This window comes from Natator depressus, chromosome 5 (genome assembly GCF_965152275.1).
Source record: "Natator depressus isolate rNatDep1 chromosome 5, rNatDep2.hap1, whole genome shotgun sequence".
NCBI lineage: Eukaryota > Metazoa > Chordata > Testudines > Cheloniidae > Natator > Natator depressus.
Window position 1 is genome coordinate 93,024,290 of NC_134238.1, and position 14,494 is coordinate 93,038,783.

General features: G+C 42.5%; 1 protein-coding gene across 2 annotated transcripts in view; it reads right to left on the reverse strand.

The window, feature by feature from the left end:
- Positions 1-9,075: 9,075 nt before the first annotated feature.
- The window catches only part of CEP78 (centrosomal protein 78), a 51,688-nt gene continuing 46,269 nt past the window's right edge, over positions 9,076-14,494 (reverse strand). For both annotated transcript variants that reach the window (XM_074953213.1, XM_074953212.1), the window contains 2 exons: positions 12,911-13,064; positions 9,076-11,486 (listed from right to left, as the gene is read on the reverse strand). In XM_074953213.1, the coding sequence (XP_074809314.1) occupies positions 10,965-11,486; positions 12,911-13,064 (676 nt within the window). In that variant the 3' untranslated portion in view covers positions 9,076-10,964. The remainder of the gene's footprint in view (positions 11,487-12,910; positions 13,065-14,494) is intronic.

Here is a 14,494-nt window from a genome sequence, read left to right on the forward strand (position 1 = left end):
TCAGCCTCCACCCCAAACCCTGGTTCACCTCCAGCATTTATGATGGTGTTAAATATAAAAAAGTGTTTTAAATTTATAAGGGGGGTGGGGGGTCACACTCAGAGGCTTGTTGTGTGAAAGGGGTCACCTGTACAAAAGTTTGAGAACCACTGCTATACAGACTACAGATCATGTGGTGGATCATGGGGATCTGGCTCTTGCTGCCTTTAGGCAGTGAGCACAAAGGTGTTTGTGGTTGTAAGGGATAAGGGAATAGGTAGGCTGGTCTAGCAGTCACAGCTGGGCTGGTGTCACCAACTCACAGATGGTCACAAGACAGTATTCAGTGCACAGAATCACAGTAATCATGAGCTAGGATCCATAGGCGCCGACCCCATGGGTCCTATGGTCTAGCAGTCACAGTCGGGCTGGTGTCACCAACTCACAGATGGTCACAAGACAGTATTCAGTGCACAGAATCACAGTAATCATGAGCTAGGATCCATAGGCGCCGACCCCATGGGTCCTACGGGGCTGGAGCACCCACAGGAAAAAAAAGTGGGTGCTCACCACCCACCAGCAGCACCCCCAATCAGCTCCTCACTCTCCCCCCCCGCCCAGTGCCTCCCGCCCACCGCAATCAGCTGTTCAGCAGTGCACAAGAGGCGCTGGGGGGGAGGAAGAGGAGGAGGAGGAGCTGGGGCAGAAAGAGGGGGGGGAAGGCAGGGCATGCTCAGGGGTGGGGTCTTGAGGGAAGGGGTGAAGTGGGGACGTGGTCTTGAGCAGAGAGGGGGTCAAGCACCCCCCCCACCCCGGCAACTAAGAAAGATGGTGTCTCTGCTAGGATCAATGAGCAAAAGCCAGGATTAGAGTCAGGCCAGGGTCAGAGACCAGAGGTAGTTACCAGGCTGGAATCAGGTGGTAAGAGTCAGGGTCAGAGACAGGAAAGCAAAGATAGCTGCCAGACTAGAATCAGAAGATAAGAGTCAGGATGAGGCTTGGGTCAGAATTGGAGATCAGATCAGAAGATGAGATCAGAAGTCTGCATAATTACCCAGACCATATCCTGGGGCATCCTCTAGGGTTAAATAGTGAGCACAGGGAGCTGTCACCCTGGACTCTGTCGGTGATATTTCCTGCAGCACCTAAACTCCACAGTGGTCATTGGTTTTGACTCTGCATGACCATCCTAGTGCGAATGTAGGAACATGAGCTATCCCATTTTTGCAGACCCAGGTTCTAGTCCCACAGATCCTTACACTGAAGAGCCTATAAACAGTATTAGTGGCACTGGTAGTTACTACTTCAGTGTCAGAATTTAAGAGTACAGAAAGGTCGGATGACAATTATCACTGTGTTATAGTGTGGCATTTCTTCTTGAGTCAAACTTTGCCCTTTAATATAATGGTTCCTTAAATCTGTGTTACTGCTGTAAGGGCTAAGTCTGGGTTTTTGTTTTCCTTTATCTTCTTGAGTTAGGGCCCAATCCTGCTACTGTTGACTTCCAAAAGAACAAGATTGGGTCTTTTCTGAGTCTCTAGTAATAAAAAATAGTTACAGGTAAAACCTGGTACTTTATATGTCCTTGTGTGGAAATAAAATGATGAAGATGTGGGCAAACAAAGGATTATCAGGGCTACTGCTTTATGTGTACTAGAGTTGATGTAAGACTATTTCATCTTGACTAAAAATCCTTTAAAAACAGTGAACAAAGAAACATTTAGGTGTTTTAGTCCTAGTTAAAGGAAAAAGGCCTTCTCCCTTCTACAAAATATAAACCTTTGAAAGAGATCAAGGTTGTAAGAATTTTTAGTCAATTTGGTTTTAGTGATCTTTGACACAACGTACAAACTACTTTAAAAGAAGACACCAAAATACTTACTGTAAGATATAGGCTAGAGTATTTGTGCCGCTAGGTTATAGATACACATATACACAATACCTTTGGTACCTCACAATGAGATCTTATAGTGCAGGTAAGTGAATCAAAAGCTTAGTTCCCCAGATCTAAATACCATTTTTAAATTGTAATTTTCTCCACCACTATACAGCTCTTAATATTAGACTCCAGAGTCTCAGTGAAGATGCATTTTACTGTGAAGCAATAATCTTTGCAATTAATGTTTTTGCTGCAGTAATACCAACATGAGGGGACAGGGGGGAATCACACCCTTAATTGAACCATGAGATAAAGTAATAAACTAAGAGACACCTTGGGCCAGAATCTCTACCAGCCTATCACATATGTGTACTTCCTAAGCTGATTGTTTAGGAGTTTCTCATCATATGGGAAAAGTGGCTGGAGAATTCCCTTGGCCTTTCAAGATAGATAGCAAGTATTTTTATTTAATTTTTTTTTGTAAAGAATTATAAAAATGTATATAGATGACATATTGTAACGAACTGTGTAATAGCACATTTAGCAACAGAACTTAGATATTGTAGGATTTGGAGGGAGGTTTTATACTATTTTGCCCAATGGGACAAAATGCTATTGGGAAGATTTAAAGTAAGGCCCTGTCTACGCTAGCAAGTTTCTGTGCAGTAACTCCCAAGGTGTACACACCGCCAAGCCACTTAGCATGCAAGAACTGAGCAGTTGTAGTGCTTTAAAAAAACCACCCCAACGAGCAGCATACAGCTTTCTGCACCAAGGCTACAGCGCTGCAGTGCCAGTGTAGACACCCTGCTGGATTACAAAGCTGCGACTGGCCTCTGGGAGGTGTCCCGCAATGCCTGTTCTCACCTCTCTTATCGGTTTGAACTCTACTGCCCTGCCCTCAGGTGACCAGCCGTCAGCCCCACCCCATAAATTCCTTTGGAATTTTGGAAGTCCTCTTCCTGTTTGCTCGGTGATGTGTGCAGTGATCTCAGCACATCTTTCCAGGTGGCCAGGCCTGCTCCATGCACCAGGCGATCCCCCGCTTGGAGCAATGCCAAGCTGCTGGACCTCATCAGCATTTGGGGAGAGGAGGCTGTCTAGTCCCAGCTGTGCTCCAGCAGTAGGAATTATGATACCTACGGACAGATTTCACGGTGCATGACAGACAGGGGCCATGACCAGGACACCTTGCAGTGTAGGGTCAAAGTGGAGTAGCTGCGGAATGGCTATCACAAGGCGCGGGAGGCAAATTGCTGCTCCAGTACTGCACCCACGAGCTGCTGGTTCTACAAAGAGCTGGATGCGATACTCGGCGACAACCGCACCTCCACTGAGAAGGCCACTGTGGATACTTCGGTGGCTTGTGTGCCAGTCGAGAGTGGACCGAACCAGGAGGAGGAAATCTTGGAGGGGTGGGAGGAACAGGGGGACCCAGAGGCAGAGGACGACTCAGAGGTTAGAGATGCATGCAGCCAGGAGCTCTTTTCTACCCCGGAGGAGGCTAGCCAGTCACAGCAGTCGGATCTTGGCAGAGCGCAAACAGGAGAGGAGGCCCCTGGTAAGTGGATCTGATTTTGGGAATTGCTGAAGCGAGTTGTTTGGGGCAGGAAGGTTGCAGAAAGCTGGCTTGTCTCCCACCTCATGCCTACTCTGAGCAGCGGAACAGGCTGTTGCTTGACTCCCTCGCTTCATGGGAATCTCCCTCCGATCTCCAGGAAACTCTCGTGGAGATACTGGGCAATCCACTGCCACAGGTTTTTCGACAGCTGCTTTGTTTCTTGCCTCATTAACTGTAACTTTCCTGCGCCACTGTGCTGTCACAGGGGGAGGGGGGCGCGGAAGGGCGGGGAGAGCATTGCTGCACACAGGCGAGCCGCATAGGGGCCAGGGCAGAAGCCACAGTTTTGGAGAAGACCCGCCCTTGATTCCCTGCTCACCCTCAGCAGCGAGATATCTTCCATAATGATCACATCCTGTGGAAAGTGTGGGGATAGGAATGATTACCAGGCCCCCTCTACAGTGCTGGCTCTCCCCAAGAGCCACGTGCCCAGTGTACAGCAGGGTCCGGGAAGAGTGATTTACCCTGCCCCTGCAGCTACTCACCATTTTGGGGGTCTTGTGGCTCATGTGTGCTTGCCTGGGGTCAGCCAGTTAGTGACAGGTGTGAGTGTACTGGCGGGGTTTTAAATCACTGAATCCGTGTTGTGTGTGTTGCAAATACTGCTTCTGTAAAATGTTGTGTTTAAACTTCACGGAGATGACCATGGGAGCCCACCCTCCCTCTTTGTTATCGGCGGCTGAATGGCTGCGCAGAATTAGAAAGCAGCCAAGAAGAACCAAGGAGGACTGTGTGTGTGATGTTATGATGCACTCCGCTGCCAAGAAACAGGAATGGAAAAGTGGCGGGACAGCGAGAAGAGGGACCAAAAGGGGAATGCAGCACGCCAGAATGAAGCCACAGATCGGCTCTTAAAGGTTAAGCAGACATGCTCCAGGAGATACTAGCTCTTCAAACCGAGCAGCTCCACGCCCACCCTCCCCAGCAGTCACTGTTGCAAAACTCTTTTCCATGTGCCTCCCAGAGACACTGCCAACACACTCTTATCAACCTCCTGGCTCCAGTCTATACCTGTGGCATTCCACTCCTCCCCCTCACAGTCCAGAACCATGGACTCTCACTACTCACTGCACTCAACACCCATCCCTCTGCAGTTTGGCCCTGCTGAAGTACAGTACTTGCTGCACTGTACTCCAAAGAAGATTGGATATGATCCCTGGACATATACAAATCTTTAGCCATCCTGGGACCCCTCCTCCTCCTCCTCCTCAGCCCTTCCTTTCACCCTCACTGCTGCTGGTTTTTGTTGTTTGACTCACGCCTCCGGTTGTTGTCTTTTAATAAAAGACTTGTGTTGGTTTGAAATCAATCTTTATTCTATCAATTGAATGCAGGAAGAACCCTGCAAAGCAACATACAATTATGTTAAATCCATATATTGCATCATGTGCACCAATCGCCTCCTAGCATTACAAGCACTGCACTCCAGAGCATATCAACGAATATTAGTGGCTTTCAGCTCCAAATTGCTGCTTCAAGGCATCCCTGATCCTTATGGCCCCACGCTGTGCCCCTCTAATAGCCCTGGTCTCTGGCTGTTCAAACTCAGCCTCCAGGTGCTGAGCCTCTGCGGTCTAGCCCTGAGTGAAGCTTTCACCCTTCCCAAATATTATGGAGCGTACAGCACGCGGCTATAAGCACAGGAATATGGTCATCAGCCAGGTCCAGCTTCCCACAGAGGCAGCATCAGCGGGCTTTCAAACGGCCAAAAGCACACTCAACAGTCATTCTGCATGTGCTCAGCCTGTTGTTGAACAGCTCCTTGCTGCGTTCAAGTTGCCCAGTATATGGCTTCATAAGCCACGGCATTAAGGAGTAGGCAGGGTCTCCCAAGATCACAATGCGCATTTCGACTTCCCCTATGGTGATCTTCTGGTCCAGGAAGAAAGTCCCTGCTTGCAGCTTCCTGAACAGGCCAGCGTTCCAAAAGATGCGTTCGTCATACACCTTTCTGGACCAGCCTGTGTTAATGTCTGTGAAACACCCACAGTGATCAACAAGCACCTGGAGAACCACTGAGAAATACCTCTTGCAATTAAGATACTCAGTGGCTAGGTGGTCTGGTGCCAGAATTGAAATATGCGTGCCATCTATTGACCCTCCGCAGTTAGGGAAGCCCATTTGTGCAAAGCCATCTATAATGTCATACACGTTGCCCAGAGTCACGGTCTTTCAGAGCAGGATGCGATTAATGGCCCTGCACACTTTCGTCAATACTAGTCCAACGGTTGACTTTCCCACTCCAAACTGGTTAACAACCACCAATTGATAGCAGTCTGGAGTAGCCAGCTTCTACAGTGCAATCGCCACATGCTTCTCCAACGGCAGGGAAGCTCTCATTCTTGTGTCCTTGCACCGCAGGGCTGGGGCAAGCTCATCACACAGACCCATGATTGTGGTTTTCCTCGTGCAGAAGTCCTGCAGCCACTGCTTGTCATCCCAGATGTGCATCACGATGTAATCCCACCACTCAGTGCTTGTTCCCCAAGCCCAAAAGTGGTGTTCCACTGTGGTCAGCACCTCCAGGAATGCCACAAGTAATCTCGTGTCATAGCTACTAGGCGTGGCGAGATCAATGTCTCACTCCTCTTGCCTTTGTAGTTTAAGGAATAACTCCACTGCCACTCATGATGTGTCGGTCAGAGAGAGCAGCATACAGGTCAACCGTTCAGGATCCATTCCTGCAGCCTGAAGAGGCAGGGTGTGCAGTACGGAAACCATTGAAAGATGGCGCCAAATGCGGACGGAAGCACACAGATTGCTGGGATGCAAAGCAATGCATTACGGGTCATTGGGACAGGACCCAGGATTCCCCGCAACCCTCCTCCGCCTTCCCACAAGTCTTAGCGGCAGAAGAGAAAGAGGTGCTCTGTGGGATAGCTGCCCAGAGTGCACCGCTCTGAATACTGCTGCAAGTGCCACAAGTGTGAACACGATATTGTGCAGGCAGCTGACAGTGTGAACATACGACAGTGGTTTCCCTTCAGCGCCCTCTGAGCAGTGCTGTAACTCTGCCAGTGGAGACATGCCCCAAGTCTTTCTCGCTAACTGTAGAGTCATGTTTCAGAGTAGCAGCCGTGTTAGTCTGTATTTGCAAAAAGAAAAGGAGTACTTGTGGCACCTTCGAGACTAAAAAAATTTATTTGTACTCCTTTTCTTTTTGTAGAGTCACGTGTATGCAGATATTTCTACAAATCTGTTTCATATTCTGTAAGATCATTGATCCTGCTGATGTTTCTCAATGACTGAGAAAGAAAATCAGGATATGCAGTCAAATGCTTTTATCACATCAAGATTCGACTATTGCAATGCATTCTGAGGGCTTGCCTACACTTAAAATGCTGCATCTACACCACGATAGTGCTTCATTGAAGACACTATGCTGATGGGAAGGCTTCTTCTGTCAGCATCGGTACTCCACCTCCCCAAAAGGCAGTAGCTAGGTTACCAGAATTCTTCTGTTGATCTAGAGTGGTAAGGGGTATACCAGGGGTAAGGTCAGTTTAATGGTATCATTCAAGGGTGTGGATTTTTCACATCCCTGTTCTAACCACCTAATTTCCTAGTGTAGATCAGGCCTAAGTGGGGCTACATGTTAGATTTGGAAGCTGGCAGTGGTGCAAAAGCAGCCATCCACTAGATAAATGGGGTATGCTATAAAGAGCACGACACCTAGGACCTGTGAACTTCTGGATAGATTTAAAGGTTTCATCTTTGATCTATCAAACCCTTAACATGCTAGTACTAGCCTACCTAAGACCACCTCACCTCTTTATATACTGCTACAAGTGCAGTCAGTGGAAGAGCTGATTATAAATTCCCATTGATATGAGAAGGGGCTTGTTGCCAAGATCACACTAAGGATATCAGGATGTCTGGAACATCCTCCTACTCCAATATAGCCTACACCTGCTGACTTTAAGAGCATGGTGAAGGACCCATTTGTTTCAACTGGCCTTTGAGGAGAGTTTGGTCAGCATCTCAGTTCTCCCTACATACTAGGTGGTATTGGTATTTAGACCTGTTCCAATGGAGCAAGCTGATTGACATTTGTGTTTTGTTTGTTTTTGTATTTTGAATTGGCAAGGTGTGCAGACAGTTTATACAAAAGTGTTTTATTGCTCTGAATTGAAAGAAAAATAATAAATGTAACCGAGACACAGCTAGTACCACATCCTGTTACCTGATGTGCATTTTGTCCCAGGTACTCTCTGTATGCCAAAAGTTGTGGCATCTCTTGGAAGCAAGCATGTAGCTTTTCTTTACCTAGTTACCATGTCTCTCATACCACTATCTGGTGTATGCCAGAGAAACAGGACAACGTTCTCTTCAATGACATATGAGTTTTTCTTCAATAAATCAACTACCACAGGTCACTTTTGATTAACTGAAGTAGACACATCAGTATGAAATTATTAGATAATATTTTCAAATAGTTAATTTTCTGTATACAAGTATTACTCAGGGTCTAAACAATCTGATAAAATTATAGTTTTGTCATATACTGCTTATTACCTGCTACAAAGCATGTTTAAGAACCTGCTGTCACTCAAAGACATCTGTCTCCGTCTAACCATAACCTTGTGCATGACCTTTTCTTAGGGAAATGTGACTGCTTAGAGAAGCCAGCTATAGCCCAATTCTTCTGTAAAGGTTTTAATCCATAGGTCAAGGACCAGCTGCTTTCTCCACACTATAGTCTTGTTGAAATTTCATTATTTATCCTCTGTTGATACAGTCACTTGCCCCTGTCAACAACAGGGAAAGGTATTTGCTTGAGAGCCCTGGTGATCTAGCAGATTAGACTAACTTGTGGTGCTTAAACCTTGTTCTGTGACCTTTTCCATAACCTCTGATAATCAGTCAGTGAAATCAACCTACTGCAAATTAAGTGACAACTGTAAAAGTGCTATTTAAATGTGCAATAATAAGCAAAGTTAGTGACAAGATGGAAATAGATTTTAGTACCTCCTTTCTCCCAGCCCTATGCATAATTTACTAATCCCTATGGTTTTGGGGGACTAACAGCATCACTTCCAACTCTTCAAGAGTGAATTCTTTTAAAAATATGAACAGCTGAGCTATCAGATGCATGCACATTGTTCAAAAAGAAAAAAGTTCAATTTTCCACAGAAAAATTTCCAACTTTTGAAAATAATTGCTTGTTTTATAATCTTGAAAAAAGCCACACTTCAATTCATAAGTTGCCTCGATCTCTCTTCATTACAGCCATTATTCCTTTTTGTCAATAACTGAATACAGAATAATTAAAAATAATACTTTGGACACTTCACTTCTTTCAGTTAGCAGCCGTCTTGGTTCGCTCATATTCTCTCTTTAGGAGGACATATTACAGATGGTTCTGGTTATAAAGCAGTTGCTGTTCATTATGTGTACAAGAGGTCCCCTGAAGGTGGAATAGCTAGATGATCTCAGAGGAGTCCATTCTAATATTCACAAGCCCACACTTTTTCCACTAGGAAACCTCATGACAAAAGAACAAGAATGTTTTATTCTTTACAAACTTTATTTTAAAAATATTTACATTTATGTTTCTATTTAAAGTATTCTTCTGGATTCATCTCCCACAAATCGATCAAGAATATTAGGCAGAAATAATTCAAGAGGGAAGTCCAGAGAGAGAGGGAGAGAGAGATCAAGTAGACTTTTTTCAGTCCATTCAGTATCTGCAGAAGTTTATTTAAAATTTAAATAAATAAAATAAAAAAAGGTGTTCATTTCAATATTATGCAGTTGATTTAAGCCTAGAACAAAATCATGAATTAGTAATTTTGTTTTATATGTTTCATACTCAGAGAAGGTACAGAGAAATTAGAAGTATAAGGTTAATTGCTACAGATAGTTTAAAACTAAAAAAATGTTAAGGAAACCATTGCTTCAACAACATGCTACATATTTTTCATTAATTAGAAAGCTAGATATCATCCACAAGATACATAATGGGTTTTTCATTGAAAAATAAGGAATTTTCCTGGCTTACAGAGCAGTATCTTATTTCTCGCCATTAGGAGAACAAGCTCATGATTTCTGCTGCGAAAGGAAAAAGTTTCATCCAGACTTCCATATTCATTCAATATTTTTCCATTTGTGTGGGATAAAACATTTTCCACTCGAAGCAGTTCCCCATATGATACGGTTAAACAATTTTGCTGGAAAACAGGTTCAATTTTGTTGTTCTTTTAAATTCAAGGAACTTCAGTCTCTAGGGATGCCAATCTTTCATAATCACCGACATTTCATATTTCTTCATTAAACGGACTGCCCGAACCAGAGTGCCTCAATGCTGGTTCTGGAAGGTCCGCTAGGGAAAGGAGGTAGTTCTATGTTCCTAGGTATTTTTGTTACTCTCAGCAGCACCAAAATCTGATTTTTCAGGCTCTATGTTCGTTCTGTCATTGGCATCACTGCTAAGATTACCAATAAGAGGACATATTAGATACAATATGAATTTTTGTGATAAGGGCACTTGTCCACTAAGAACTGGACCAACACAATTAATTCATTTAAAAAGACCATTTAACAGCCATTTGATAGTAATGACTTCACTAGCTAGTCTTGAACCAGCAAGCAGGAAAATGATCCCAATACTAAACCTCTTAGCCATTTCTATGAAGCCAAATCAAATTGGTTTCACTATTTCAGAATCACCATCATCTCAAACTAAATTTCAAGTGGGACATGCTAGTGATTGAATGCAATCAATAACTGTCTCAATACAAAAAAACAGAATCTCCATACCTAATATAGGCTGATTAAATAGAGATACACTCCACTGTCTGAAAACAACAAAAATGCTTGAAATTTTCAATTGAGCCAGTAAGAGTTATGGCTTACATTCTATAATAAAAAAAGATGAAAACAAAATCACTTAAATAAAATTACTGTAATTTCAATTCACGTGTTACTGTCAAAGATATATAAAACCACTATTGTCTATAACTATGAACATACTTTAATAAACAATGTTGACTAGCAAGGGATTTAGACTCACCCTTGATTTTCCCAATAATAATGGGAACTATGCATAAACAATGAAGGGAGCATATACCCTATTGTCTTCGGCACCAATGGATATGTAATTACAACTAAACAATGGCTTTAAATATGATCAACTGAAAATGCAAATCATAATTAGTACTGTCTCATTTTATTTGTTTAGAACTTTATTATTTAACAAATCTATATTCATTTGTACTGCACAGAAAATCAAACACCCCTCTGCATCACATCAGAGCCTTTCTAAACTCAGACAACGCTGAAGGGTACCATTCTGAGGATGTATCATTTGGTTTTGCTAAAAAAACTCTGTAATGAGAAAAGATTATGAAGATTACGGTTATATGAAACAGAAACAGTAAAGAGCGTGGAAAGTTTTCAAAGCATACATTTCTCTCTCTCAAAAAAAAAAAACCTATGGACATTTTTTATTCTACACATGTGGAAAACTTTCTTTTTTGACTCATTTCACATGCTTTTCATGGAATGGATACTTTCCTGTATTTCAGAATCAAATCCTTCTGTGTCATTTCTAGAACGATCTGCTGTTTGGAGTTTACTTTGATCTCCTTGGGCTGCAACATTTGCCATTCCAGTTTCATTTGTTCTGTAGATGTGTTTTTGTGAGGAAAGGTTTTGGCTGTCTTCACTAGAAGTGGCACTGAATTTTTTGCTACCCTTACTTTTCAGATTTACATTGGAATCAGAGAATGAACGCTGACTAATAGCTGATTGCTTCGAAGAATGTCCTTTTGTCTGTTCACTTAATTTGACGCTCTTCTCAGAGGATGATGGCCTGCTATTTTTGGATGTTTCCTCTTCCTTTCTTTGATTATCCATTTGAGCTTCAGTTTCTCCCCATAAGTCTTGCTGCTGTTGAACAGTGACCTGAAATTCTTGTATTTCTCTGGGAATGGCACAGGTATTATTCACAAGAACCTGAGAATGGATGAGGCCAGGAAGAGAAAGTTTGATGTCTCCACCAACATTCTGAAGCAAAAGATTCAAAATAAAATCAAATTTCTTAATGAAGCCAGGAAGCCACTAATTTAATTTACTGTACTTTTACACAGTCATTTTTGTAAAATACATACGTAATGAAATTGGATGAGAGTACATTTTTAGAATATCCTTTACTTTTTACAGAAAGTTCAGTTTAGGAAGGGGTGGGGAGGGGAAGAGAAATAATGAGGCCTTCCTATACTGGGTTAAGTTTCAAAAAAGATTCAAACCAGATTTGAAATCAGTTGGAGACAGCATAGACAAGGCTCCAGAGGCCAGAACCACAACTAAATCAGTCACAAAAACAGTTTTAGCAACAAGATCCTCATCTACAGTAACACTCCAACTAGTTTTAAAGCTCGTTCAGCTTAACTAATATTGAAACTGATTTGATTTAGTCAGAGAGTGTAGACCAGTCCTCATAATTCCACAGTGTCCTGCAGCTGGTAGCATGCTTGTAAACCATTTGGAGTATTTTTAATGTGGATGTGAAGCGTGTTACAAGCATGTTAGAGGGTTACAATGATATTGTAGCATAGCAAATTTTCCTGGGGTAGACAAGGTTTTGGATACCCACTCATTTTTTAACCTGACAGTTAAGATCCTCTGGAACACTCAAGCTGACAGCCCCCAGATCTGCACATCTTTAGAATGGGTGTTCTTACTGAAGGGCTCGACTCTGGAATTCACTTCCCTTTAGTCCAACGGACTCAAAAAAGTTTGCTAACTTTCAGAACATGCTGCTAAGCTTTATCTTGTCAGCACCACATTACAAATTTATACTCGCCTGATGCTTAGGATTAATGGCAGGTTTAACATTTAATATAACCGCCCCGCCCATCAGGGCAAGAAATGTGAACTTTATACTACTGAAAGGGGAAATTCCCAACTTTTCCATGGAACACGCAGCACTTGTTTCTAACATCAGATTTTAAAGTTGTAACACCTATATATAAAACTAATTTAGGTAATCTGCAGACATTTCTAAATTGTATTCATAGTAATTCTCTTCCCTTTCCAAAGCTTCTACAGCAGGAATCATGCTAGCTAAGAAAACCTGACTTTTAAGTATAAGAAATACAAAAAATACACCATTTAAAATGATTTTCTGTAAAGAGTGACACATCCACAAAGGTGTGATACTTGTACTGGTTTGGGATAACCTGCATTACTAATGGATGATTTTCACACTTCAGTAATATGTCATACATTTATATTCACACAGATTTTAGACACACACACACACACACTTCTGCACATGCCCCCTCTACACGATATAGGAGATTCTGAGGCTCTAAGAAATGTTCATGTGTCCTTTACCAATGTATGAATATCACATACAGTGGGGCAATAACCAGGAAATAAAGTATACTACCACAATTATTCTTCAGATTTTTCTCCCCGACACTTACTTTGCTATTCTGTGTTTGTTCCTGTCTTTCTTCCTCATAGGATTTCTCCTTTTGTATAATAGCAGGTTTGCTGACAGTAGAATTCATTTGGGGATGGCCCAACAAACCAAAATCAGATTGGTCTATCCCAGCTATTGCAGCAAGTTGCCCAAGTCTGTTAAAAAAAAAAAAAAATGTATGTAAAATGTGATCTTTCCGGAATGAGCGGTAGTTACCTGTACCAGAGGAAGGAAGAGAGCTGTTGCAAAATAAATATTTGTTTGAATTTTCCCTTTTAATTTTAGGCTTTTCTAAAGCCTGGGGAGTCCAAGGATAATTAAAAATTATGGCTACTGTAAGCTACAGGAGTTGCCCTCATGCTTTTGCACTACAACTAAGACAACTTCAACTGGGAAGCTAAGAAACAGTAGAGATGGAAGGGTTGCTGGGAAAGGAAGGGTAGATGCTTGTATCTTATGGGTTACCTTTTCTGCCCAGTACTACCAGAGAGGCAGATTGTGATATTATTCATTGTTAATAAAACTAAGTTTCCCTATTAATCCCGATTCCCAGTGAAATCAATGGGGCTATATATGCAGTCAGATAATATTCAATGTGAGCAAGAAAATCACACAGTTTGGCCTAGAGAGAAGAAAACCTTACAGTTTTTGTCAAGCAGATCAACTGACAGGATTACAACACACATCTTGTGGTTCTAGAATACAAAATAGTGACCTGAGAGGAAAAAATTCAAATGACCAACAAAAATCCCTGTTAACATTGACTAAGTATACAAGACAGGATAAAAATTAATTTAAAGACATGAAAAAAGTCATTCTTGAACATTTTTTTCTAAGGAAAATTTTTTATTTCAAAGGTCTTTCTGACTTAAGGAGTCTCATTCCCAAAGAACTCATACTAAGAATAATTCACTTGTCTCAGATTAATCCTACTCTTAAATGACAGAAACGACACACACATCAAAGGAACATGCAATACAAGCACACACACGAAAAACAATAGTGAGGAAAAAAAGTACCATTAATTTAACTTATTCACTGCTATCCCTTCCAAAGTGTTTACAAGCTGATCCACCACTTCTGCACTGATGGAAAGCAGCAAGTAGTAGGAAATTTCCCTCATCAATGGGGAGTACAAAAATTTCCAACTAAGACTGACCCCATGAAGTACATCCCTCGGCCTACACAGCTTCCCGCAGCCCCCATTGGCCTGGAACGGCAAACTGTGGCCAGTGGGAGCTGCGATCGGCCCAACCTGTGGATGCTGCAGGTAAACAAACCATCCTGGCCCATGAGAGGATTTCCCTGATGGGCCGCGTGCCAAAGATTGCCAATCCCTGGTCTAGGGGCTCTATGGACAGTCCCTTCTTAACTGGAGAGTTCACATGTCTGAAGTGATATCTGCACAGGAAGAAAAAAGTTCTTCAATCTTTCTCCAAGTGCAATGTGTTCATGAGGTAATAGACATATTTTCTGGAGTAGAAGCCGTTTGGAAAGCTACCTCTATCACTGCTGAATCAGGGATTGTGTGATAGAAAGAGCTGTGTGAGTGGAACTTACAAAAGCCATATTTGCTCATAAGACA